We start from the raw sequence: 26,986 nt of genomic DNA, 5'->3' as shown, positions 1-26,986 counted from the left end.
GACCGAGTAACAACGTCGTTGTCGTTGCCGACAAGCTGTGGTGTACGTGCATGAGATAGGAGAAACGTGCGCGCGTGGATCTTATCGCCGCCCAGCCGGCGGCTGTGTGACTGGATGTGTATCGGGCACTGCACCAGTCAACAGCAATCACCACGACTTTACAAACCATCTCACCGAGTCGTCATTGATGCTCGTCGTCGTCTGAAAACGCCAGCCCGCCAGCCAGCTTGATGTCGCCTCGCCCTGGCCCTGCGCCCCATTGCAAGTCCTGAAAGCCAAGCAGAAGCCTGTGTGGCCCTAATCATCGCCCCTTCTCCATTGTTCAGCGCTCACTCGCTCGCTCGCCCGCTCGCCTCACCCTCGTTGCAGTGGTTCTGAAGGCGGCGCGCCTGCTACACACAGCCTGTCGAACATGGCCGCTGCCCCCGCCATGCGCCCGCTTAGGCGCGGTGTAGGTATCGGCGGAGGTCACGGCTGGCTCTCTATGGCCCCCCCCGTCGAGCACGAACACGAGGCCACACCGGCGCCTTCATCTCATCCCGCCGACTCTGCTGCGTCGTCTGCACCAGCAGCAGATGATAATGATAATGCTGCAGCGGCCCATCAAGCGGCGTCCGCCTCCCATGTCGCACCAATGGCACTTCCGGCATCATGCGGCGACTACAACTGCGACTGCTCCATGAGCAGCGGCAGTAAGAGGCATATGGATGCAGCACACAGCTTTCCAAAACGCGCCGCGTCATGTTCCCGCTCCCACTCACCTCCTCATGCTCACTCGTGCTCCAGAACCTCTAGCAGCTTTGATAGTGACGACGACGAAGCGGCGCGCAAGCCGTTCGACTTTCGCGCCTCCATGGTGCCGATGGCTTTTGGCAAGGTAAAAAACACGGCGGCGGCGGCTGCTGCTGGGCTAGATCAGCGGAAAAGCAAGCAGCAGTTTCACGAAGTTGCAGCACAACAGCTCGGCCCATGTGCACTTACAAGCGTAGGCGCAGAAGCAAACGCAAACGCGCCGACTCGGCGTGCCAAGCGGCATCAATGCCAGCACCAGCACGAGCGCGCGGCCAGCGCGGCACCTTGCGAGGGGCGGTCGCACGCAGCACATCGCGATCAAGAAGTTCTGCTGTGCGCCATGGGCCAGAGCTCGGGCGGAGCGGGCTCCGTGCACTCGCGCTCGCGCTCCAGCTCCATGCTGCGCGCGTGCAGCAACAGCAGTATTACTAGTAGTAGCAGCGTGGCGCATGTGCAACACCAACACCTTCACCTGCAGCCGCCTCGAGCGAGAGACCACAGCAGTGTGTCTGCCGCGCCGTTCGTGAAGAACCGTACCCGCTCCTCCTCGTCCTCCCCATCTCCGCGCCCACGCTCGCGCGTCGCGTCCAGCCCAGGCGGGACGCGTCACGTCGTCAACGGCGGCGGGGGGCTGCGACACGGCGGCGTTGAGTGGAGCGGCAAGACGCTGCACGCCGTCGAGCTTGAAATGGAGCGCCTCGGCCGTGCAGAGTGGATGACGCACGCGCCTGACCCAGTCTACCTTGCCAGTCGCCTCGAGGCCGTCCGACGGAATTTGGAGGTCGAGCAGAGGGAGCTCGAAGAGGAGCAGCAGGAGCTGGGGCTTGATGAGGCGCAGCGCGAGGGCCACAAGAGTCGCAAGTGGCTTCGCAAGCGTTGGCTCAGCTGGAGCGAAGAAGATGAGGATGAGGAAGATGAGAAGGAGGCCAGAGCAAACGAACACAAAGGCGCTGTGCGAGATCATCATGCACCCAATCAGTCCGTGCAAGATGCAGAACCTGCTACTGCTTCTGCTGCTACCACTACTGTGGCCGCAGAAGCGCTACCGCTGCAGAAGCAAACAGCCGTTCCACGGGAACTTCATCAGGCTGTTGGCATGTCTCCGCCTGCACAAACGATTGCATTCTTGCCCGCCATACACATCCCCTCGCACCCCGCATCACCCAACCGGGCCTCTGATGTGAATTGCGGCTCGGACTCCTACTCCGACTCGTCAGCCTCAGTCGCCATCACGCCTCCCAACTACGGCCTCTGTCCGCCGCTGCTCCTGCGGCCGCCGACGCTGCTCGGGACGCCAGCGCTGGTGTCGCTCGCCGCGTCCAGTGCAGTCGCAGGCGCAGACGTTCCGCCGCTGCCGCCCAAGGAGACGTCGTGCGCGCCGCCGCCAACGCAGGTCGATGCGGTGCTTTCGCTGTTAGACGCGGCACAGAGGCGCGCGGCGCTCGCCGCCGTGTGTGCCGACACGGCGCACGCATCCGCCGACCTGGAGCGGCTACGCCTCTCGCTCGCGCTCCTTCCGCCGATCGACCACGCTAGTCAGATGCAGGCACTCGAGCAGCGCGTCGATGTACGTAATATCAAGCGCACCGACCTCGAGCAAGTGCGCGATCTCCATTGCCTGCATGGCGACGAGCGGCTGCTGGGCATGGAAGACGGTGACGACATGGTGCGTCGTCCCTCCCGCCCTTTGTGTTACTCTTCGCTCGCCACCCCGTGCTTTCCGTACTGATTCACACGCCTCGCTCTCGCCTCTTCACAGATGGGACGCAACCTCGACACATACACCACCTCCGCAACCTTCCTCCTGCGCCTGCTCGTCGACGAGAACTACATCGCCGTCGTCGCCGTCGCCAAACCGCTACCCGAGCCTCCTGCGCTGCCAGCCACGGCCGCAACCACGCGGGAGTGGTCAATCCCGCAAGCCGACCCTGACTCCCCGCCCGGGCCCAGACTTTCTTCTGAACCCGATTTCAGGCCCTCTTCTCGTTCGGACAGGCTGCGTAAGCGCGACCGCTCGTGCGAGACCCAGCGTACGGAATCGTTCACCAACATCGCTGTTCGTGCCCCGCCGCTAGCTGTGCAGGCCGATCCGGCCAGCGCTGGCATCAGCTCCTCTTCTCCTTCTTCAGCAGACCTCGAATTCGAGCTGGCAGCCAGCAGCGATGATTTCGAGAGCGTAGCGCCAAACAGCCTCTTCTCCAGCCCAGCTCACTTACTGGGAAGCAAAAGTGGTAGCGGCCGCGACGATGGCGACGTCGTGATGCACCATGCGGCGGCATTCACCGACCTGACGGGCGCTACGTCTGTCCACCCAGGAAATTCGCCTGCTCTGCTGCCCGCCAAGGCCGAGTTAGCTGTTGCCGCCACTGGCGCGACCCAAGGAGGGCATGGTGAAGGAGAGATACTGGCAGGAAGCAAGACACATATTCTTGCCATCCCGCAGCTGGAGCTCACCGGCCCCGAGTTCATCGCACCACCGCCCGCGAAGCGCGTCATGGCTGTCGCGCCACCCCGCGGACGCCTCCTCGACAGCGAGACCATTCTCGGCGTTGCGTCGGCCATTATCACGTACAAGCACCACACGCCCGAGTCTCTGTGGCCTCAAGACGCCAAGGGGATCAACATCTGCGGACCCAGATACCTGGACCGGAGCGAGTGCAGCACCGTCCACCTTCTTACGCTCTCCATCCTGCCGGCTGAGCGCAGCCAGGGCTTAGGCGGGAAGCTGCTGGATGAGCTGCTGGAACGAGCCAAGGTGCGCGTCTGCGCGCAGCACCTCGCTGCGCAGCGCCAGAAGAAACAGTCAGCGCAGGGTTCAGCGCAGTACAATTTGACCGCCGCGGACGAAATGAAGCCGCAACAGCAGCAGCCTAAGACACGTGTCTACCTCGAGGTGCACCCGTCCAACTCGAGAGCGATAGAGCTCTATTTGCGTAAAGGCTTTCAGCAGGCCGCGGGCAGCTCAGGCACCAAGCGGGGGTTCTACCGTGGTGATGAGAGGATTCTGCCGCGCATCCGTCTCTCCGTCGGAGGTACGGATGCGTTGGTCTACGAGAAGTGGTTGTAATGTCTATGAGCTTCCCACGAACAACCTTGAAACAGCTTTGCGCGTTTTGTGCCGTGATATGATACAGTGGGTGGGTGTCTATGGCGCATGTATCTTGGAGGGCGAATGGATGCGGTACCGTCATAAGCTGTCACCAGGCAGCTTGAGATGATGCTATTAGATGCTGTCAATGTGCTGATGCAGCAGCTCGCCAAGTCGATCGACATAACTCGAGACTTCATTTTCGGTCAAGTGCAGTGTGTCGTACTTAGCACCAACGTCGAGGCAATCCCGCTCCTTATCGTAGACGACGTCGATGTTCAGGAGGACCTGAGTAAAGTGCTGGTAAGCCGACGCCAAGGAGACAGGTTGGGCGGCTGATTCGTTTGGTAGATAGTCGGCCGGAGATCCGATGTCGATAGCTCGGGGCTGGAATCCATCTTCGGGAGGTGATAGAGATGTGTCCCAGAGAATATTGATTAAAGTATCATAAAAGCGCTGTCCCTCTTCAAGGTCGCACCATCGCGCAATATCGACGAGCGAAGACTGTTCAAAGTCTCTGCGCATGTCCAGTTCGAAGGTGATGGCGGACGCAAGATCGCCCAGACTGTCCTTGATCGCATTCCTTGCCATGATCGGCAGAGGGTTGGCGCAGGGTGCGGCAAGCTGGTCGAGCAAGGGGAAGTGAGCGGACCGCCCACTGTGCATGAAGCCAATGATGGGCGACTCTTGTCCGGTCGCTTCACCCAAGACCTTCGCCCAGGCAGCCATGACACAGCTTTGCAGGTTCGAGTGCGAGCCTTCTGCGAGCAGCCTGCCACGTGCAGACTTGACATTTGTGAGGAGATCCTTTCGCCAGAAAAGCGTCGTCCGGCCGGATCCTCCTTGGAAGGCTGGTGCCAGGAGAGTTGGTCGCATGCCCGAAAGAGATGTCTCCCAGAATGCGCGGGCATCCTTTGAACGACAAAAGGTTGTTGCGAAGCGGGCGAATTCTGCAAAGGATGGCCTTTCGTCGACAGTCTTCCCGCCCGTGACCAGTGCGAATAAGTCTGTAAGCATCAGTTGCAGACTCTGCGCGTCGTATAGTGCGTGAGGCAATTGCAGCAGCAGAACAGAGGTCCCAGTCCGCTTGGATGGCAGCACATGCACCAGTCTCGGCGAAGATCTCTGCAGCGATGAAGCTACAAGATCATGCAGCAAAGCTGCAAGGTCACCCTCGTCGCGGCATGTCTTCAAATCTTCCCTTTCGTTGTCCATAGTCACAATGACCTTGCCTTCAACGTCACTCGAAAAGCGAGCGCTAAGGATCGTGTGTGTTTCAAGGAGGGTTTGCCATGCCTGGCGCACATGGCTGGTCTCGAGCAAAGTACCGAGATTGTACGCAAAGGAATAGACCCCCCCATTGGACGCAGGCGCACTGGCAGCTGCAAGGTGCATGAGCTGGCCCGGCAGCGCCGGGATTTCTCCTGACTGGCTGGATCCCCTTGAATCTCGGACACGACCCTTACTGCCTTGGATGAGCGCCGCAATGCCAAAACAAGTCTTGCCGTCGATGACATCACGCAAAGACAGCTGAATTCCCTGCTCGCGAGCCTTCTGAACGATTCGGATCGCTGAGACAGAATCAAGGCCGAGGGACACAAGTCGAGTAGCTCGCGGATCGATGTCTGACTCCTCGACCTCGGCGGTAGCAGCTACAATGCCGACAATTTTCTCGAGCTGTTCGGGGCTAATTTCGTCCAGAGCTGGGGATAATTGCGGTGTGGTGAGAGCTGTAGTACTGGAGGCGCTGGAGTGGAGACGAGGCTGCGGTAGGTCGAGGCAAAGGGATACCGTCGGCAGGGTCAGTAGAGATTGAAGTCTGCGAATGCAGTTGGAAGCAAGCAGACGCAATGTTGTGTCGTCAAAGTATGTCCGGAGAGCCAAGAACCTCATCTCGAGCTCGTTTTTGCTCGTGCGGACTTCAATGTTCAAAGGGTACTGTGGAGGGTTTGGGTAACGGAGAAGTTAGCGCGGAACTGATTGAGCGAGATCGTGCCGGCCGACTTACATGAAGCTCGCTATCGCCTTCATCACCATGGTCATTGTTGCCTTCGTCTAGCAGAGTCATTTCCACCCCGGCAGGCTCATGAACGTCTTGGAAATCAAACAAGACGTCAAAGAGTGCTTCTGTGAGCCTCAAGGCCTTTGAAATGTCTCTAAGCGAGACCAGATCATGCTCAGACTCGTCCCTTAGCTGATCACCCGTGTATTGGATGGCTTCCACAGCGGATTTGTTCGCAAGTTGCCCAAGGCTGAACGCCGAAGGCACCGTGTTGATCATGAGACCTGGGATCTCATATCCATTCGATAGACGTGATCGAAGTGAACACACCCTGCCAATGACGATTTGCGAGCATGCTTGCCATTCCGCCAATGCAACTGCCACAGCGAGAAACGAGCTGGTCGCAAGTGTTTCTCCCGAGGCTTTTGCAAGCTGACGAGCTTCTGACAGGGGTAGAGGCAGTTGGACTGAGGTCGTCAAGTGGCCAGGCCGATGTAGGTATCGCGTTTGCAATCGCGATGACGTGATCGAAGAGAGACGTCGAGTCCAGAAGTCAATATCCTTGGCACGCGGAAGGAGGTCCTTAGAAGCATCAAACCAGCTCGTATGGACCACCGCACGCCCAGAAAGAGCGTCATTGGCGGAGCGCATCAGCAGCGCCATCGTGTCACCATCATAGAGCCTGGTAGACGAAAGCTCTATCGTCAATCCTGCTGTTTCATTTAAAGGAAAGACAAAGGTGGACTCACGCGTGATGCATGACCAGCTGCACCAATGATCCGTCCTCACTCGGGACAATGTTGACCCGGAAACGCGGGAAGTGTTCCAAGCTTGCGATATCTTTGGCAATCTGTGACAAAGCCTGCGCATCCCAAAGACAGTGATCCACCCTCACGCATTTTTCAGCAATGATCTGAGAATCAGAATGCAGAACCTGCAGCCAAGGATGTTGTCCGCGGTTGGGATGGAAGGTAAGGCGGAAGATATCGTGTGCCCCGATCAGAACAGTGAACGCAGTTTGTACAGCTACCGCATCGCCACTTGGAGCGCGGAAGTGAAACACGTGCACGTATTTCTTTCCTTCGCTGACGAGTGCTTGACTCAGCATTCCAATCTGCATTGGAATGCACAGACGAGCCTTCGCAACGAGGTCCTGTTGACTAAGGCGCATAGCATCTGCCGCAAAGGATGGGTCCACATTCACCACAGCGTCCTCGTCCCCTTGTGAAGTCGATTTAGGACCTTGTAGAAAGTCGGCAAGGGCTGAAATCGTTCTTTGCTGAATCACGTCACGAGCTCGGACGGGCTGCTTCAGAGCTTCGGCGAGTTGCTTTGCGAGAGCAATGCTGGAAATCGAATCTACACCAAGGCTTTGGAAAGCTACATGCACAAAGTCGGTCAACAAAGAACAAAATCAGCATGCGCGAAAGTTGAGACTTGATCGCAAGACTTACAAGCTTGAACGTTCATGTCAGCAGCTGGACGATCACAAAATGTAGCCACAGTGCTTGCTATCTGAAGTTCGAGCATCGTCCGGGGCCTTGTCTCCGCTCGCTGCGCCCCATCCGCAAAGCGTCTGGAAGTGAGTTCCAAATTATCGAAAAATTGCTGCAGAGATTTTCCGTCGATTTTATTGTTCATGGTCAGAGGCAACCGCTTGTTGGCCAAGACGAAAATGTGCACCGGAATCATGTAGTGCGGAAGGTGCTTCTCAATATGTGAGAGTGCCGACGCCATGACGGTTGCTGCTTCTTGACTCTTGAGTAAAGCCAATGGTCCGCTTTCGCTCGCAGCATTCTGTGATGAGATCGTCAAGAACGATACCAGCTGATTTCGTTTAACCGAGGGGTGTTTGACATAGAGAGTTGTGGCGTCCGTGACCTCTGCCGAGGATCTGAGCGCGGCTGAAATTTCGTCGAGTTCGACTCTTTGGGAATTGATCTTGACCATTGACTTGTCGACGCGCCCAAGACATTGCAAGCGACCGTCTGCCAGCATCCGTCCGACATCGCCGGTCAAATAGATCGGGGTTCCATCGGCGAGTTGTACAAAGGCCTTGCTAGTCAGATCAGGTCGTCCGATGTACCCGTCTGCAAGTTGAGGCCCTGCTACAGCTATTTCGCCCGAGGCACCACGGATGGCGGTCGATTTTTTCGATTCGTCCAAGATCAGAACCGTGCTGCCGGGATAGGCAGTTCCTACCAGAGTACGGCTGGTATTTTCTTGCACAAAACCCAGTGTGTTGCCTATGCAAGTCTCAGTGGGTCCCCATGCATTGACAAGCTTGCCGGTAGGGCCCCAGGATGCTAGAACCCTCTCGTCGATCGCGTCACCACCGCTCATCAGCCATTCTGTTGAAGGGAAAGGTAAGTCAGAAGCATAGTCCCACGCCAGCATCCTGACGAAGCTCACCTAGCTGAGAAGATAGGCCCAAAGGGATCGAAGGCACTAGAGCGGCGGGCAAGTCTGCCAGAGTGACTCCAAGCTCCTGCATGGCGCCTGAGAGATCATTAAGAAGCCAGTCTTTTGGGCCCGACGTGACCGCGAAGCCGAGAGCCAGCGGCATGCAAATCTCAATCAAGGAGACATCAAAGCCTGGCGAGGCCAGCTGTAGCATCCTAGAAGACTCGGAGTGTGGAAGCATTTCCTTCCAAGACAAAATGGCTGCAGCCAGTGCCATGTGACTAAGTCGGACACCTTTCGGTTTGCCAGTGGAGCCGCTGGTGAACATGATGTATGCCGTGTGACTGAGGGCTGGAGACGGGACCGCGATCTTTCTTTGGTCGTACGTAGTTGCCTGAGAGAGGGAAATCCGCTCGTATCTTGCGAAGATAGGAAGGACTTGGTGACTGATGATCGCTGCATCAGCTACAGCTTCGAGCATGTACAAGACCCGCTGTTCGGGGAGCGAAGTGTCCAATGGAACGTAGCCCTTACCACTTTTCCAGATTGCCAGCATGACTGTGTACCACTCAATGCCCCGATCAAGATGCACAGCGATATTTGGCGCAGACGAGTGGACAATCTTGGTTGCAAGGTTATCACTGGCTCTGTCAAGCTGCCCAAATGTCACAACTTCTATGTCTCCAGTCGTGTGCCGCCACCGCAGTGCATCTGCATCTGGGCTTTGGCGGACAACATTAGAGAAGCGAGTGAGGAAGTGATGTTGCTCTTGCGGCCAAACTGGTGTCGGGTTCTCGACCGAGAGCAGAGAAGGAGCCGCCTTCGGGAACTTCTGCTCACTGAGAAGCCAATCGAGCTGCCGGAGCAGTAAGTCTGCATGTTTGGTTGGGAGAACTTTGGTTGAGTAGCGAAGATGTAGATTGACATGGTCCTCTAGTGGTCCGGCACAAGCCTCGAGAGCAAGGGGAAAGTCATGTCGCATGCGCGTGGCGGAGGGATCAGGTTGAAGGATGGACTGCACAGCATTATCGGTGTGGACTTCCTTTTCGGTGAAGGCAAACAGCATGTCAAAGGGACTGGTGGTGAGCCCAGCGTGACGAAGGATCCGAGTCAATCCTTCGGCTTGGTGACGAAAGACTTCCGTAAAGATGCTCTGCAGCTCCTTTGCGTCAGTTGAGGGAGCCGATTGAAGTCTCCAGGGGACTACATTAAGGAAAGGTCCATGTGCATCCTCAATCCCCTCGATCGACAAATGGCGTCCGCTGAGGACAAGGCCGATCGTCACATCATGCTGGGCAAGGTAAGCGGACAGCAAGTGGAATAGCTTGCTCGCAATGAACACGTGCGGCGTGACTCCAGCCTCAGCCGCGCGTTGACGAAGCCTTGACAAGGGCAATGAGGCCAAAAGGTCGGATTCTTCGTACTCTGCAGCCACAGATCCACGCAGTCTGCGCCCTGTGAGACAAGGAAAGCGGCTGGCAGTGGCTCCATTCAGGTACTTTCTCCAGAAACTGGGTGAATCTTTCGGAGTGCTCATCCAGATCCTGCGAGCTGCTACCCCATGGGGTATTGTCGGATTCAACTGGCGACCTGCGTATGCGTCTGCAACTGCTGACCAAAGTCGAGGGAGAGAGACACCGTCGTACAGAGCATGGTGGATGAGGACGATGACCCTCGGATGCATGCCACTGTCGAGCACGAAGCGCACACGGAGCGGGGGTACAACCGCCATGTTCTTAACCAGATCAGCCAGATCTTGCTGTTCAAAGGTTGTTGGGCTCCAAGCTGCCAAAGGAAGCACACCTTCAGGGACTTTCTTGAGAATCACTTGAACCCAGTCTTGCGCATGTGGAACAAAGGTTGCTCGGTAAATCGCATGCGCCATGATGACAGATTCCCTGCCGAACAAGCGTGTATTAGTCATAGCTCTCGGCTCTGTTCCTCAGTCAATGGCCGCTCACCATGCATCCCGCAATCGTACCAAGTCAGCCACCAGGGGCAAGCTGCAGGACATTGACGTCACGTAGGTGCCGCCGTCTTCTATCACGGAGCTTGCGAGCATAGCAGCTTGCGAAGGTACTGTTGGCAGAACCGCCTCTATGCTGCCGATATCCGCGCCAATTTCGCCTGCAATGTGAGCTGGCTCAATGTCATGAAGCGCTGTTTCCGAAGACTCTGAAGTATCGCCTATCTGGCTTCTCATCACGAGCGTCGCAAGCTGCCGCAATGTGGGATTTGCCAGTACCGATTGCGCATCGATCGTCCACCCTTGCCGGCGCATCGAAGACGCCAGGCGAATCGCAAGGATACTGTCAAGCCCACACCTGAACAAGTCATCGTCTTCCCCAGGACTGCGAGCCAGCTGAAGAAGCTTTTGACAGAGGATTTTCAGCGGTCCCAAGATGCTGTCGTCGGAAGAACCTTTGGATCCGTCGGATGGCAACTTCAGCCCTTCTTGCGACTTCTCGAATGAATCATACTGCTCAAAGGCTTGCAGTAGACGTGTGCGGTCTACTTTTGCGGACACGATGTGCAACGGCAAAAAGTCGAGTATCAGTACGTATGATGGAATCATGGCCGCAGGAAGCCGCTCTCGCGCCTCCTTTTGGATACTTGACTCCAGCTCGTTGTCTACGATGAAAGAGGGTTCCACCTCGGTGCGATTGGCACGTCGAGAGGCGAATACAGCGATAGCTTTACCGGCTGCACGAGTTTTCGTATTGACGGCGATGCTGACCAGATGCACAGCGTGCATGGACGGTGCATGCAGGATAGTGGAAGCTACGTCGTCAAGTTCGATGCGCACTCCGTTGATCTTCACCTGAGATGCGCCTTTGCGGCCGAGGATCTCGACCTCGCCGTTGCCATGCATCCTTGCGAGATCTCCTGTACGGTAGCTCTTCTGCCCGTCGCAAATTCCGAAAACGTTGTCCTTGGCACCGCAGTATCCATATTCTGCGACCTGCGGGCCAAGTATTACCAGCTCGCCCACATGGCCGCGGGGCAGTGTTGCGAGGCCCCGGCATGTATGAATATCAACCACTTTGTATGTAGATCCCGGGAATGCGGCACCGACATTTCCCGCTTTGGATGCGGCGTCGACGTGCTTGCAAGACGATCCAATAGTTGCTTCCGTAGGGCCGTACGCCTGCAGAACGGGAGTGTTGGTCTTCGTCCAAAGGTGAACAGTAGAATCTTTGATCCGCTCCCCACCGATTATCAAGGCTTTGAGGTCTGGAAGATCGCTTGGGAGCACCGGTCGTCCGTCAGGATGCTGGAAGAGCGATGGGACAACAGCAGCATGTGTTACCCTCAAAGTTCGCAACACAGCCGGGAGGTCTTCCATGATAAGGTCTCGGCTTGCGGTGACGACCGTTGCACCCATAGACAACGGCAGCAGAGCCTCAAGCAAGTGAACATCAAAGGCCTCCGCGGAGCGGGCCATGAAGCGTGATGATTCAGTCACAGAAGAGGCCTTGCCAATGATGTGCTCAAAGGACATGAGTGCAGCGTCGAGATTTCCATGGGAAAGGCCCACCTTCTTGGGCTTTCCTGTGCTACCGGATGTGAACATGATGCACGCCAGAGTCTCTTTGGGTGGGAACTGCGCGGGGGCCCATGATGAGCCTAAGCTGTATAGCTCGTCCAACGACACGGTCTTGACTGGCTTTGTTCCACCAGCGGTTGCGACGCAGATGTGAGACTCGCTTTCTTCTAGCAGAACTTGCTTCCTGCCAGCAGGTAGGTATTGGTCGATGGGAACGTAACACCTTCCTGTGGCAAAGATGGCGAGCATAATTGAATATGTGTGGATGGTCCGAGGGAGATCAACCGCAACACGAGCACCGGCAGGGGCTTCGGCCTCGAGATAGGAAGCAACGCGACAAACCTTATCTAAAAGCGCCTCGTAGGTAAATGTGTTCGGCTCGAGGTGAGAGTCGTTCTCGTGCCACACCTCTACCGCTGCGGTGTGCATCCGACTTTGACACTCTTGCAGCACAGCACCTATAGCCGAGCGAGGGGGCTGAGATAGTGAAGGCGTCGTGCTCTGAGAGAGTGAGCTCAGCGGGAGGCCCTGCCAAATAGTTGGCCCCAATGCACTGGACGGGCGTTCAGCGATTGAGCTGATGAGATGGTCCAGCTGAGTAAGTATCTCCTGCGCGCCCGACTCGTCTGCAATGCGCGGATCGTAGGTGATTTCGGCGATAGCGTGCGTTTCGTTGCGAGCGCTCAAAATCTCACATGCGATGGCATGCTCAACACTGATTCCTTCGTTTCGCGCTGACAATAGAGGTCCAGCGACTTCAACGGAACCTGTTTCTGGGGTGTATGTGAAGAGCGCTGCATAGAGTGACTGCCTTGCGGGCAAGTCGAGGAGCTTGCGTATGGCTTGACTCGAGATCTGAGGATAGCGCATGGAGCACTGATGCGCGCGATGAATCGCGTCCACGATATCGCGCCACACTGTCGTCTCATTGATTTGGACGGGCACAGGAGCAGTCGTTATGAGACAGCAGCTGGCGTCTGCCAGAGTCGATGACACGCCTCGCAATGAGATCGTCTCGCCCACCAGAAAGGCGGAAGTACCGAAATAGCACTTGAGAAGGTATGCCCAAACTGAAAGAAAGACTGCGCGTGGCGTTGCATTCAGAGCCGTTGCGGCTTGCTGAACGTCGACGGTGCTTTTTGTGAGGACGATCTTGACGGTCTTGAATTCCTTCGTTTTCTCGCACAACGTTGCTTCTCGAATGTCGGGAAACGATGGGGATTCCAGACGACCTGCAAACGGTTGCAAAATCTGCGACCAGGCGGAATGCGCGTCTTCATTCCAAGCTTCGTCTACCCGCAGGAGTTGATGAACTGCGGCTTTAGTTGTTGGTCCCGAAGAGCTCCGTTCTACGGTCATCGAGTAGCACGCATTGATGCTGCTTTGCAGGAGGTCGAGAGAGTGAGCGTCGTACAAAGTGTGATGTATCTGCACGGTCAGACGAGCTTCAGAAGTCGAGGTAGAAATCGTGAACTTTACTGGAGGTTCAAGGTTGAGGGGAAGGTAATCAGATGATATCGTCTGTGCTAGGGTGATTTGCGCCGGCGCGTGTGTCTTCACCGCCTGTAAGAATGGTCTGTGGAAGGGTCGTGAAACGTTAAGTGTGCAAGTCTGGAAGTATGAGCAGGGAGGGAAAACGTACTGCTGCAGTCGCTTGGCCAATGACGAAGCAGCCACCCCATCATCCTCAAAGAGTTCGACCGGAAGAAAGCAAGTACGCAGAGCCTCTGTCGCGGCAACAGCCACACGGATCGCTTCTTTGAGTTGCTTGACGTCAACGTCCAGAGGTAAAGTGAAAACACGCCTGATCCAGTAAGAACTTGGGTCGCGCAATGTCTCGACCAGCATGCCAACCTGTGCAACCGAAAGCGGGAGGATGGCTTCGATTTCGCTGTCACTGCAGTGCAGTGCTGCAGATACAGCCGGTCGGTACGACTGATCGAACTCTTCCAACTCCCTCTCGAGGTCGGTATCGACATTTGCGCCCTTCGTCATGGGTGCAACGATGTGCTCTGTGATCTTTCTCAGCGTTCCAAGCTGGATAATGTCGACAGCTGAAACATGCACATCCAGCTTTGCGAGTTTGCGCCCCAGCGCGATGGCTTTCATCGAGTCGAGTCCAATGCTGAGCAGCGGGGTTGTGCCGCCGATTATCGCAGCATCGACGTGACACAGCTCCGCCACCGCGCTTCTGATTTGCGCTGCCTCTTTGCTCATTTCCCAATCGCCATCGTCATCGCAGGCGAAATATTTTGCGTCTGTAGCAGCAATGGCACCCTCCCATTGCTGGATGTCGAGCTGAGACAGAGCGTGTTTGATCGCGACCCGATCGATCTTGGCGGAGGAGTTGCGTGGAAAGCGGCGCAAGATGACAAATAGAGATGGGACCATGTACGACGGCAGTTTGGCAATGGCAAAAGCGCGAAGCTCTCGCGCGATGTTAGCCGCGTGCGCATCTGTGCGCAACAGCTCTTGCGTAGGCGTCTCTGGCGAGGCCTGCAAATGATCCCCCTCCACAACGCTAAAGTTGACGATTTGCTGGCCTCCGTCTTCGTCCCTGCCATGTGAGGGAAGTGCCATGGTCTCAGAATCCCGCACGCTGCGTGACGCTGCTTTTAGCGTAGCGTTGATCTCAAGCAGCTCGATGCGGATGCCATGAATTTTGACTTGGTCGTCGCTGCGCCCGAGGTACTCTATCGACTGGTCTGCCAGCTGACGCGCAAGGTCGCCTGTGTGGTAGATGCGCCCAAAGCGCGGATGGTTGACGAACTTATTTTCGGTCTTCTCTGGTTCAAAGAGGTACGACTGCGCGAGCTGGCTGCCACCGAGGCACAGCTCGCCGACACAGCCCTTTGGCACAAGCTCACCGCGAGCGTCAAGAATGATGCACGACGCGGTGGGCAGCGCGACGCCGATATTGGGCGACTTGAAGGTGTCGTTCACGGGAACGCGGCGGTGCATTGCGATCAGGGTCGCTTCCGCTGGTCCGTAAAGGTTGAGCAAGCAACAGTCTTCGCGACTCCACTCGTCTGCCACCACCTGGCTCAGCTTTTCACCGCCCGAGATGAGCACGCTGATGCACGGAATGTCTTCGCGCTTCATCATCGCCATCACCGCCGGCGTGAGCAGTGAGTGTGTGACGCGCAGCTTGTTAGCAACAACCGCCAAGTCTGTCAGGTGCGAGGCGCGGTCCGATGAGCAGATTGTGCCGCCCAATGCCCACGTGTAGAAAGTGTCCATAATGCTGAGGTCGAAGGAGTACTCGGAAAATTGGAGGTAGCGCACCGTATCAACGTGCGAGTGTGGAATGACCCGGCAGAGGGAGCGGATGGCTTGCACAGCACTGAAATGCCGGATACCAACTGCTTTTGGAAGGCCTGTCGTACCGGATGTCCAGATCGCATACGCAAGGCCGCTGCTCGGGGTGCCGTTGTGTGCACGGAGCTCATCTGTGCCCTTTAAGCTGCGAGATGCAGCAGCAGCAGCTTCCGGAGACCAATCAAGCGAATCGAGTCCGACCACGGGGATGGACGTTTCAGAAGCGCGAACATCACCGTGTACCTGTTCTGCCAGCTGGCTTCCGACAGTGACGACGCACTTGGCGCGAGCTTTTGAGATCAGCGCCTGCCTGCGCTCTGCGGGCCACTGCACGTCGATTGGGCACCAGGCTGCACCCGCCTTGATGACGGCAAGCATCGACAGGTACGTCCAAGCCGATTTGGGCAGACATAGAACGACAATGTCGACTGCTTCGTCTGGATGTGCAAGCGACTCGCGTCCCTGGCCGATCCCGACGCTCTGAAGCTTGGCAGCGAGGATATCGGAGCGCTGACGCACTTCGGCATACGTCCACTGCGCAAGCTGGATACCCACCTGCTCCCCCATCGGTTTTCCACGGGAAGATATGCAGGCCAGACCAGGTTGAAAGTCGATGGCGAGCCGCTGAGGAAAGCGAATTGCAGAGTTTGCGAACAAGTCCTCCAGGCGTGCCGTCTCGAAGTCGTCTGCTACATTAGTTTCCAGTGCCATCTCTTCCTCCTCGGCGTCATCTATTGGCTTTCCCGCGTCGCGCTCGGTCAAGGTGCGTGGATTGGCATTGTCAAAGGCGAGCTGGCTGTTTGGAAAAAGAGCAGTCGATAACGCCGGGCTCTTCTCCTTCCCAGGCCCGTGGAATGCGTCGGCTAGCGTGACGAACTGCGCTAACATTAGATTCGCCGAGGTGTCCGAGTGGACTGCAGAGGAGGCAAGGAGCTGGACGCGCAGCTGCGCATTCCCTGCAGGCGCGACACTTATATGCAGGCCGAGTGCGACCTTTTGTGATAGATGTTGCAACACAAGGACGAAGTCAGCGTGATCAGCAGGGATACAGCGCGTAGAAAGGCAGGCTTACCTTTCCTCCCGAAACCAAATGCCGCAGATCATCCGCGTGCCCTCCAATGGAGAGAGCAGCACAAGCTGCGTGCTTTCGAGCCAGCGCCTGTTCTGACTTTTCAGGCTCCTTGCACACATGAAGAATCTTTTCCTTAAGAAGGCTTTGAATGTCCGAAACAGTTGCATGTCTGCCCCCGTCGGCGAGCTCGGCTGTCAAGTTCACCTCGAGAGGCATCCACTTGGCATCGGGATGACCGCCATCCTGTCCAGAGGTCGCAGATGAGCGCAAGAAGGTGATGCCCGAGTTTTCGTGTGCAAGATAATGATGAAGCAGGATAGCAAACAGCGCCGTTACTGTGACTTGTGGTTTTGCATCGGGCTTTCCTTCCACAAGAAAGCGGCTCGGCAGCAGGCCCAAGTCGCGCTGGGCGACCACAACGTCGCTGCGATCCCGATTCGTGCTCCGCAAGCCGGACACGTCCGGAAAGGGAACGACATTCATGGGTGCTTAGGTCTGCGATGATCTCCAGTGCTGGCGTTGAGAACAGATCGAAGCAGGTGATGGATCGATGTCAATGCGAAGTATGAAAAGCTAGGTCTAGAAGCACGTCCATTAACAAGGCGTTGCTCCTCAAGCCAGAACCTTTGTTGCAAAAGACAGAATTGTGTTAGGGGCGTCAGGCAAGCGCTACGTCCAAACGATAGGATCTTGTTCGCGGTGAAGCGGTGCCATTGGGCCTCGACGTCGAGATTGCTGCAGTCTGTATGCAGGCGAGGTCATTAGGCACGCCAAAGAGCGACGGGTATGTACGAGTACATGGGTTTTAAGCTAGCGATCAGATGAACGTGAAGCGAGCTGCCGATCCTATTCTAGGTGCTCTGATTTGTATCACCCCGCCTAGTCCGATCGATGCCTTGGCGCCCAGCACCCAGTGGCTGATGTGCGCTTTATGCGATGCATTTATGCGATCAGATTTGACTCGATAGTAAATATGAGGCAAGGCAGGAGAGACACAATCAGAGCGATCGGCAGCGAGAGCTCTTTTCATGGAGCACACATGACACAGCACGGCGACAGTGGACCAGTCGCCAAGAAAAGCCACGTTGCACCGAATTGCAGAGTCCACGGAAGCCGGATCAAGTGAATAGCTCAAAATCGTTGATTAGGAATCTTGATCGTTCGAGGATGACATCAACTTAGCTTGTGAAGTTGTGCTGTGGGTGACGGACCCATTAGTGCTCAATGACGTCGCTGTGCGTAGAGACCAGAGCAGCACTACTGAAAGCGTGCCTCGCGGAGTGCGCGCGTCCCGAGTTGCGAAGCAACGGGTCTCATGTATTTCCCCTGGTACGTAGTACGCAGGGCGGACGCTCGGCTGGGTACTTGCTACCGCCTCGTCCGGTCTTCCTGCCCTGTCGGCCACGCAACATTGGAAGAAGATTCGGTGCTGATGGGCAGTAAGGATGTAGTCTGTGTGACTTTCCAGGCTGCTTGCTTTCACGCAAGGTGCAATTCAATAAGGAAACCTTACTTGCAAGCATATTGCCGGCTCCATGGCTGTCCACGCAATCAAGCATAGCGAGGGAACAGCTAGGCGGACCAGGGCCGACCATAAACACGTCTGTTAACACAATGCCCGCGCACCGATTAGATTCAATCATACGCACCGCTGCTCGAAAACGGGTGCTCTGAACGCCCAGTCTGGGTTCGCAAGCAGGTTTGCAGGTTAGTCGATGTTTAGCTGTTTCCTTTGCCTGGGCACTGGATGAAATGAAGAGAAGGCGATCGCCATCAGAACTGACATCCTTCGTCCAAATGCCGTGCTTACGTACTTACGAAGCACTCAATCGCCGTCGTTGATGATTGTCGCAATGCGATGCGCGGTTATGAGCAACCTGAAGAACCCAAAGGTATCGGGACGCCTGAGGATCTCCTAGATCTCGCGATCCGACGTCTCGTTGGGCGAAGATGCCGACTCGTCCATGCACAGACTCTTGCGCTTGAGAAGCAGTGAACGCCCGAACGAGAAAAGATGTTGTTGGCCGGGACTAAGAATCATGCTCTTGCCGCCGAGTACAGCCTCTAGCCTGGAACCGAGCGAGGCAACAAGGGCATCGAGTTGCGCAAGGAGGGAGCGTTGCAACTCGGCATCTAGGGTTGACACGCCACAAAAACTCAGCCTGAACCCACACGGCATTTTCGGAGCGCATGCCAAATCTGCTTCTCGTTGCATACGCGCCCTCGGGATCCAGATTCTCGCGTGGAGATGTAGCGAGGATGAGTGCTCTCTGCGGAATGATGCGCATCTGCGCGCGCAGTGTGCGTACCTCCCGCCCCTTGAGTACTCGCCTGCCGATGACGATACCCGACTCTTATGGCAGGCCAAGTGCGCCGAAATGCATTAACTGTGCGCTGCTCTTTCCCGCGCCGATTCTCCCACACATGCCAATGCGTTCGCCCGAGCGACCATTGAGATTAAGGTCGGGAAAGATCGGGTGGACGTTTGGGCCATGCTAACATGCTGTCACCTGTTTGAATTCGGCTGACCCACCCGGCAGCTGCAAGCCTTCGTCTCGCGATACTTTCGCTCGAGCGCTGTTTCTTTTCGCTCTCGGCGGCCGCGCTCGGCAGGTCGGAAAATGCGTTGACGCGCTCGATGGCAACAGCAGCGATCTTAATCTCGGTGACTTCGATGACGAAAACTCACATCAGAGCAGACAGGGGGCGGCACGAGTCAGCACGACTGCGAGAAGGCTGATCCTGGGGTTGGAGCGCAGAGCGAGAAGGATTGCGGTGAGCGCCGTGTTCATCGGCAGTACGAGCAAGTTGACCGCTATCTGCAGCCATGCGCTGACTGCAAAGAACGTCGCATATGACCACTCGGAAGTGTTGACGCGCGAGGTATTGAGCTCGAAAAGCTGTTTTCTGCCCCCGAACGCACGGATCGCGACGAGGCCCCAAGGCGATCACGTTTTCCCGAAGAGCGACCAGATTGAGCTCATAGGTGCCATCTCGAGGCGGCAAAGCTGGCGAGATGCGCAATTGTAGGGCCGTTAGAGCAGAAAGTAAAAGATGATCTTGACGCCGGTGACTGCGAGCACCTAAGCAGCTGGAAGGGACATTGCTATGATCTAGCTGGTGAACTGCTACAATTGTCGAAGCAAAAGGTGATGAACGTCCAGGAGAGCTGAGAATCGACAAAGAAAACGACCCCGCTAGAATCTTGAGTTAATCCAGCCGCATGAAACGGACTCGAAGTGGTTCGGGAAGCGCAAAACGCCGGGCAGCTATCGCGCATGCATTCTCACATCCGCTCTAGAGTAGATGTACGCCACATTGAACGACGTTCATGATGAGGAAGCAGAGCGACATCGCAAGGGTAGTTGCAATAAAGCCAGCTAGGTAAGAGCCTTGTGATTGTCCGTAACTGCGCCCATATGGAATTGCTTAGAATTGAGGTTGGTATTGTACCGCAATGAGGCCTGCCCCAGCTAGCATGATCCAGCTGACGCCTCAAATAAAAGCCCGAACAATGCAACATCGGATCGCGATTTCATACACTGACGCTTTGGCTCCGGCCTGTTGCATTTATCACTGTTCGTCGTAGTCCCAGAATTTGCAGCAGCAGCTGTTTACTGGGCCTTGGGAATCGGGAGCATGGAGGGTGTCAATTCAGCGCCCGCCCATCCAACAGGACACGCTCGATGCGATTCACAAAGCTCGAGTCGTCTGGGTCCAGTAGTGCGAGTGAAGCATGTGAGATGCCGAGTCGTGCGTGTGTGATAGAGCGTGACGATGTGGCGCACCCTGGCGGCCGGACTACTGCGGGATGTACCCCGCTTCTGCTAGCGCTAAGGGAGAGAGAACATCAAGCAGTGCTGCACCCCACCCCCCTCGGCAAAGAGCATTCGTGGATCCCAGCGCTTTCGCGAAGAATTGTGCGGAGGTGATCAAGCTCGGGAGCTCCGAGCTTTCTTCAGGTCTGCCCTCTGCACGTATTGCGCCACAGCCTGGGCCGCTACCCACGTCTTTGAGAGCACAGAACACAAAGTGCCGAGGCATCACGCTTTCGAACGAATGCCGATGCGCTTTGTCAAAGGGCCCGAATTACATGAGCGCGCAACGTGCGCGGCGGTACGCTGCTGGTCTGCATTCCACAGGGACGCCCCAGACAAGCCGCGCGGCAGGTCCGATAATACAAGTTGGAGAGTAACCGAAGCCACAGCGTGCCACACCTTTGCGCAACGTCCACGGTGACACAGCCCCTCCTTGCTTTCTGCGCACTTGAGATATTTGAAGATGGCTCGTAGTGCGAAACTCCGTGCCTGTGCGCTTAAAACGTAGCTCTCCGCGGCGTCAGTGGGCTGTCTCGCTGCCGCGACAAAAAGCTGACGCTAGAATGCCTCAAGGTGCAGCGTTTCTATGACTACGCCCACACACTTATTGATGACGAGCCTCTCGCACTTGTTGGTAGGGATGTTTCCTTGAGTTAAGCTCGAAGATGACTCACGCCTCAGAGGCGAGGGCTTCTCTGGCCGAACGTGATTGCATCCGCTGTCTGCAAATGGAAATGCTGGTCACCTCGCCCTATTATATTGGCTCCTTCCGATTAGCATGGGTAGTGTCGCCCAGGCAAGGTCTTTCAGGTGAACTCCTAAATGGGACATATGGCGGGTTGTTGTAAAGTATTCGTGCTCATCAAGTGCAAACTTTCTTGGAGGCACTCGAGGCCACCCCAAGCATAATTTTTCCCTTACATTGAGTAGGCGGGAAATGTCGAAGGCTAAGGGCTCGGCATTTTTATTTGGCCCTCCTTTTCTTTTGACAAAAGCTGCATCTCAGCATTATCCCTCGGCAAGCATTAGTGCAACCGCAGCGCGAAAATCTCTGGTCTCTTTAAAGGGGAGGGGTCGTTTTTGCCTTGATGCATGGACCTTTGACAGATCAAAGTCCATGATCACCTTGAACCACTTGTCCTTTCAGAAGCTGTTCGTTGTCTTTCCGACCCGTGACGCGGGAAGGCTCAGGGCTGAGCTTTACCTTACGTGGAGAAAAGGAGGTTGCATGGTGATGAGGCGGACTGATTGCAACGCGGAAGGTAGACATGGGCACGCAGGGTATCAGCAGAGGCTGTATAGAAAATATACGGAACGGCCTGCAATTTGCAAGGGACCGCGATCTTAAAAAGCATGCACAGATTCGGGTACGTGAGTACACACATGTACATCGAGACTTCGACTTTAGAGAGTAGTTCAGGTAGCAACGATTGTGGTGCCAACGTCCCTTGAATGATGGATCCGTGCCAGGTGGCATAGATGGGCACAAGTTGACACCAGTGTTCCTTGAAAAAGTTTTAGCGCCATATGTACCAAAAATGACATGCCTAACGGTATTCAGGTCAAGTCGGCGGCGCCGCCCTACCGCAGGACCAAAAACATGTGTCCTATCTTCATTGTCCATGTACATACGTACACAAGTACCGCACAATGCGACTACCCGAGCAAGACACTACTTATAGACCCAGACTATGCCCATAAAGGGCCACAACATTGATGATGACCCAAACGTCCGCCTTGCAACATGCGTCCTTGATTCTCCGTACCCTGTCTGAATATATTTGCAAAAAGGTAAGAGCCCTGGATTCCGGTATATGTATACACACTTGCTTCGACAGCTTGCGTTGAGGAAGGTGCGAAGCTGGAAGGCTTGTGTTGTGAGTTGGGCGGGCACTATCATTCGCAAGTCGGCTTCTGCAGCGTGTTATACTTTCCTCATCTTGTGGTCAGAGTCCCCTTGATCTCGAAGCTTTGAGCGTATAAAGTGTAATTGCGGTTAAACTTTATTTGATCGCGATGACGAGTTCCTTAGGTGTGAGCTGGTGGAAGGATTGTACGGGCAAGGATAGAGGTACATTATTTTTATTCATGTACTCCCAGGAACCTCCTTTAAATAAATTAAAAAGGGACCAAAAGCTTCCAAGCCTCAGTTCTTTCAGATCTGAGGTCTGGGTTGAAAATGTACCCCCCCCCCCGAGATTCCATGGCTCCAAACCCAGTATACATTGTAAATTACATACATTTTATAGTGCGCCACCGAGATAGACCGCTTCCCCCATTGTGACCCCTCTTCGCGGTCTGGAGTTGTAAAGCGCAATTGCTAATTACACCCGATTGCTACAGTAGTGCTGGATGCCTCTCGTCACGAGCGTACATGCATTCGTTGGTATCCGCGCTTGCTTCTGGCCCGGCACCTGTACAGGTAAGCCCTCCGGGTGGGCGGGGGTGAGCGGGGGTTTGGTTGGTAAGGATGCCGCTGATATGCATAAGCATCTCTCGCCCTACAATATACCATTTACATGCCATAGCCAGACTGTAGTAGCAGGTGATTCTTCTCTCTCTATGACCCTGCACGACTCTAGGTACTTCCCTTCGCCCCCCCCCCAAAGCCCTTACCCATCGTCACTCTTTTTCATGTCTCACCCGGATACGCGGCTATGAAGTGCATCAGCGTGACGCTCGCACTGTCGCTCATCAGCTCTCTGCTCCCGCTGCTCGCGGCGTCCGACGCGTATGCCTCACCTCAAAGGTTTGAGCACCGCCGACGCCACCAGCACGTCGCAGTGCACGTTGGCGATGCGCAGACGACGAGCGGCAGCGCCCTTGCAAACAAGCATGTCGTTTCGTCCGAACGTGCGCAAACGAACAGCAAGACTCAAGCTAAGTCAGAGGCATTTACCCACCCAGGCGTACTCGTCAGCAACGCGCAGCTTCGATATGTCAAGTCGCAGCTCGGTCTGGACCAAGACGGGAACTTGACGACCGCGAGCAAAACGCCATGGGCAACCGCGTACTCGCATTTCATCACTGCCAACTACACCTCGCTCTCCTGGGCTGCGTCGCCGCGTGCGAATGTCGAATGCGGCTCGTACTCAAACCCGAACCTGGGCTGCACGGACGAGCGGCAGGATGCGATTGCCTCATACAGCCTTGCGCTGGCATACGTCCTGACGGACAATGATGCATATGCGAAAAAAGCGATCGAGGTGATGGATGCGTGGGCAAAGACGCTCCAGACGCACTCGAACAGCAACGCTCCGCTGCAGACTGGCTGGGCGGGCGCGATGTGGCCCAAGGCAGGCGAGCTGATCCGCTACTACTATGGTCACAAGTGGCCGTCGTCAAAGCAAACCCGCTTCCAGTCGATGCTGCGTGACATTTACCTGGTAAGCTGCTTTACCTTGCAAGCTAGAGGCAATGCTAACCGCACCGCCGCCCGCTTCTTCAGCCTACGATCATCAACGGCTCTATGTCCAACGGCAACTGGGAGCTCGTCATGATGGAGGCGGCGATCGGTATTGCAGTCTTTCTCGAAGACCGCTCATCGTACGACAAAGCAATGCATACATTTCAGAAGCGCGTCCCGGCCTACATCTACCTTGCATCGGACGGCAGCCTGCCCAAGACGGTGCCCAAGCAGAACCTCAACTCGAAAGACAAGATTATTGCCTACTGGCAAGGGCAGAGCAAATTTGTCTCCGGCCTTTCGCAGGAGACGTGCCGCGACTTTACACATGCGTGCGTGAGCTGCGTTATGTCTGCGCTGGCCTTGGCTGACACTCTTCCGCTCTTGGGATAGCGGGTATGGCCTGGCTTCGATCGCAAACGTCGCAGAGACGGCGCGGATCCAAGGCAACGACATTTACCAGACGACCGACCTGGGCAAGCGTCTGCGCAGGGCGCTCGAGTTTCACACACAGTACCAAAATGGCGAGCCTGTGCCCTCGTGGCTCTGTAATGGCGCGTATGCGGGCGACCTTGAGGGTATGACCGAGGTCGGCTTCAATGCATTCTTCTTTCGCGCGGGCAAGAGGATGCCGCAGACGCGCGAGTACACGGTCTCGCGTCGCCCGCAGGCGGGTAATTCGCTCTTTCTTGCCTGGCAGACGCTTACGCACGCAGAGCAGCCAAATTGAGACACACTGCCTTTTCGCTTCGCAGGGCCTTTTTGCTGGTCAAAAGCGGGCCCTAGCAGCGCATTTCAGAGCGACCCTTTTTGTACCCTACATGTACCACAGACTTCCATTAAGTTGGTCTAAATCGCAGCAGGTGGCAGAAGCGAGGAGAGAGCCTAGAGATTGCCGTTTGCGCGTAACCCTATACTCAGGATCTCATGAGCGAAAGAGGGCGACAAGAAACAAAGAACACTCTTTCGAACCCGTGATGTCGCACGCGCAGCAGACTGCTGCAAGGCACAAAGGGAACTGCGAATCGAATTTGGTTTCTGCCAAAAAGAGGAAAATAAAAAAGAAATGGAAAACGAGCGCTGGTCAAGAGCGCACTGGCAGAGCAGCCAGCATCCAATCGTTGCCATGTCCATCACTGCTTCGGTTAGGTTTGGATCAGGGCGTCACCTTCATATTGGGGTTGTGGCGTCTTGTCGTAGACGTCGCTGTCGTCGTTGTCGGGTTGTCTCTATCAACCCTACGAGCCTCCGCCATGTTTGCTGCGAAGCGATCACACTGAGAGCCTTTCTGCGATACGAGCGGGCCGATTGCATCGCCAAGATCTTGTCGCAGCTCTTTGCCCCATCGAGCACAATGGAACACCCAGAGGGCAAGCCAGTGTCGTCTGGGAGCCTGGGTGGCGCGGCTCAGCCGCTTTCAGATTCCCAGCTGATGTTCGAGAAGCGTCAACTGGCAAAACCCATGCTGGGATGGCCAGACGGATGCCTCTTTGGCCAGGCGCTGATGCCAGTGGTGCCGCTGTCGCCGACCTCGCTGCCAGCAGAGGAATCGCTGTCTCCCTTCGTCGGTGCACCCCGCGATGCCGCCCCTCCCGCGGCATTACCGCAGGGGCAAAATGTGTCGCTGCTCTCTGCCGCCATTTCTGCGCATGATGCAGAACGCAGGAAGGCGACGCCAGGCCTGCTTTTGCAGTGCTCTGGCAGCATCCTGCGCAAATCTTGCCATACACCCTCTCCGACGCGCCGCTGCACATTTGGCGATGAGCCGCGAGCGAGCCAGTGAGTGCATGCGCCCTATGGTGAGCTTCTTCCATGGGCTCATCTCTCTTGTCCCACCAGCACACGCTTCTGCGCCCCGCCTCTTCCGCTGGAGCGGCCGCGCAATTCGCGCACCAGCTCAGGGTGCAACAATCCTGCGGGGACCGCGCCTTGTCAGCCGCAGCTGCCGACAGCAGACATACTCACAAGGGACAATCGCCGGCCGCTCACCTTCTTGGATGCAGCAGATCTGCTCAGGTCCCGGGCGGAGCGGCTGAGCAAGGATGCAGACGCTGCGGGCCATGCCGCTACACGGCACCACTTTGCGCCCGCGCTTGCGCGCTCGCAGTCCGAGTCCAGTCACAGCCTAGTCTCGGCCGCAAGCCTCGCGCCAGACTGCGGCCAGCAACACCTACGGCGCGCATCCGCGTCATTGCTGCCGCAGCCTTCGTTGGCGCTGACCGCACCTTACATTGCACCCTGTCCCCCGGCTCCGCTGCGGACTCGCACCCTTCAATTTGCGGAAAATCCAGACGATCCCATCGAGTGGCACGAGCGTGAGCGGCCCCAGTCACGAGCGTCCAGGCGGAGCACCAGCACAGGCAGCGGGGAGACACACGCAGACGCGATTGAGGGTGCACTGGCCGAGGCGGATGCACCCGCCTGCGCCGAGGACCAAGCGCACTCTCCAGACGATGACGATGAAGACGTCTCTTCCGAATCGACGGACAGTGATTATCAGGCGCAGCAGGAAAGCGAGTCGGACGACGAGGAGGACGACCGGCGGATAGGCTGGAGTAGCCGCGCCGACTGGATTGATGCTGGACCTGCGCTTCTCCGCAAAGCGAGGTCACTACCTGCTTCCCCTGGCCGGCAAAGCTACACACGGATCGCCATCTCGTCCTTTCTACCTGATGCCTTCGAAGATTCGGCAACCTCGTCGAACGTCTCGTCGTACAGCGGGACGACGGCTGCGACGACCATATCGCTCGGCTCGCGCGCCGCCCGGTCCTCCGCCGACCTCTCGCCCGTCAAATCGCAGCGGGCGTTCAGCATTGCAAGCAAGCCCTCAACGGCAGCCAGCACACTGCAGGTCATGACGACTCTTAGCTTGCGACCCGGTGAGACTTGTTCCTCAGCCTCCTCGCTGCTGTCCAGCCCTACCGCACCGCCGGACATCGCAATGTTTGGGGAGCCTCGCAGCGATGCGGACGTCGGCACCGGATCGCGTGCGGCCCCTCACTCGAGCAGGGAAGATGCGCTGCGACTGCTCCGGAGCTGTCTCTGCTCCTCGCAGCTTTATCGGCGTTCGGCCGAACAGACCGACACACGACCACCGCTTCGTGTCGTCTCAGCACCCCACACGCCGAGGCTCTCGAAGGACTTTTCGTGAGACTGGGTTCCGGACTGTACCTAGCATATAACTCGATCCAATGATACCCTATTCCACTTCGACGCGTCGCAAAGTGGCAATACTTTACGAGCCGTTACCTCTGGCAGCATTATGTTGAAATGACTCAATCTGTGACCGTATTTATAGGGTCATGACTGGTCCCTTGTCCAGCACCAGCCAAAGTAATGCAAACGTATGCAAAAAAATTAATGAACAACGAACGGCAAAAAGTTGGACGAACCGGGGATTGAACCCGGGACATTCTACTACAAAGATCGAACCATCGCTGAGTCATGCGAAGCAGACACCATACCACTAGATCATTCGCCCGCCTTGGGAGGAAGGATGGACGAACCGGGGATTGAACCCGGGACATTCTACTAGGAAGA

At 56.4% G+C, this 26,986-nt stretch overlaps 5 protein-coding genes and 1 non-coding gene across 6 annotated transcripts; 3 read left to right on the top strand and 3 right to left on the bottom strand.

The window, feature by feature from the left end:
- The first annotated feature begins 213 nt into the window (after nt 1–213).
- On the top strand, nt 214–3,916 carry K437DRAFT_258585 (uncharacterized protein). The gene is made up of 2 exons (XM_013385989.1): nt 214–2,458; nt 2,552–3,916. The coding sequence occupies exons 1-2, from the start codon at nt 413–415 to the stop codon at nt 3,857–3,859; spliced, it is 3,354 nt and encodes a 1,117-aa protein (XP_013241443.1). The 5' UTR covers nt 214–412; the 3' UTR covers nt 3,860–3,916.
- Nucleotides 3,917–4,158: 242 nt separating this feature from the next.
- On the bottom strand, nt 4,159–16,705 carry K437DRAFT_295804 (acetyl-CoA synthetase-like protein; the record flags this gene model as incomplete). The annotated part of the gene is made up of 9 exons (XM_013385988.1): nt 4,159–4,168; nt 4,359–5,644; nt 5,889–6,173; nt 6,213–6,564; nt 6,632–7,262; nt 7,337–8,233; nt 8,295–10,183; nt 10,247–16,143; nt 16,223–16,705. 9 exons carry the CDS (start codon nt 16,703–16,705, stop codon nt 4,159–4,161), a joined length of 11,730 nt encoding a protein of 3,909 aa, XP_013241442.1.
- A 1,432-nt stretch (nt 16,706–18,137) lies between these two features.
- Nucleotides 18,138–18,510, bottom strand: K437DRAFT_269931 (uncharacterized protein; the record flags this gene model as incomplete). The annotated part of the gene is made up of 2 exons (XM_013385987.1): nt 18,138–18,291; nt 18,395–18,510. 2 exons carry the CDS (start codon nt 18,508–18,510, stop codon nt 18,138–18,140), a joined length of 270 nt encoding a protein of 89 aa, XP_013241441.1.
- Nucleotides 18,511–22,422: 3,912 nt separating this feature from the next.
- K437DRAFT_258582 (uncharacterized protein) lies at nt 22,423–24,304 on the top strand. Its single transcript, XM_013385986.1, has 3 exons — nt 22,423–23,426; nt 23,489–23,778; nt 23,840–24,304. Exons 1-3 carry the CDS (start codon nt 22,698–22,700, stop codon nt 24,174–24,176), a joined length of 1,356 nt encoding a protein of 451 aa, XP_013241440.1. The 5' UTR covers nt 22,423–22,697; the 3' UTR covers nt 24,177–24,304.
- Nucleotides 24,305–24,595: 291 nt separating this feature from the next.
- K437DRAFT_258580 (uncharacterized protein) lies at nt 24,596–26,651 on the top strand. The gene is made up of 2 exons (XM_013385985.1): nt 24,596–25,225; nt 25,286–26,651. Exons 1-2 carry the CDS (start codon nt 24,801–24,803, stop codon nt 26,595–26,597), a joined length of 1,737 nt encoding a protein of 578 aa, XP_013241439.1. The 5' UTR covers nt 24,596–24,800; the 3' UTR covers nt 26,598–26,651.
- A 178-nt stretch (nt 26,652–26,829) lies between these two features.
- On the bottom strand, nt 26,830–26,927 carry K437DRAFT_t48. The gene has a single exon. It is a non-coding gene; the product is annotated as a tRNA-Ala (tRNA).
- Between the last annotated feature and the right edge of the window lie 59 nt (nt 26,928–26,986).

The sequence above is a fragment of the Tilletiaria anomala genome, assembly GCF_000711695.1.
Source record: "Tilletiaria anomala UBC 951 chromosome Unknown K437scaffold_89, whole genome shotgun sequence".
NCBI classification, from domain to species: domain Eukaryota; kingdom Fungi; phylum Basidiomycota; class Exobasidiomycetes; order Georgefischeriales; family Tilletiariaceae; genus Tilletiaria; species Tilletiaria anomala.
The sequence above is the reverse complement of the archived record's forward strand: the minus strand, read 5'-3'. Positions and strand labels throughout refer to the sequence as shown.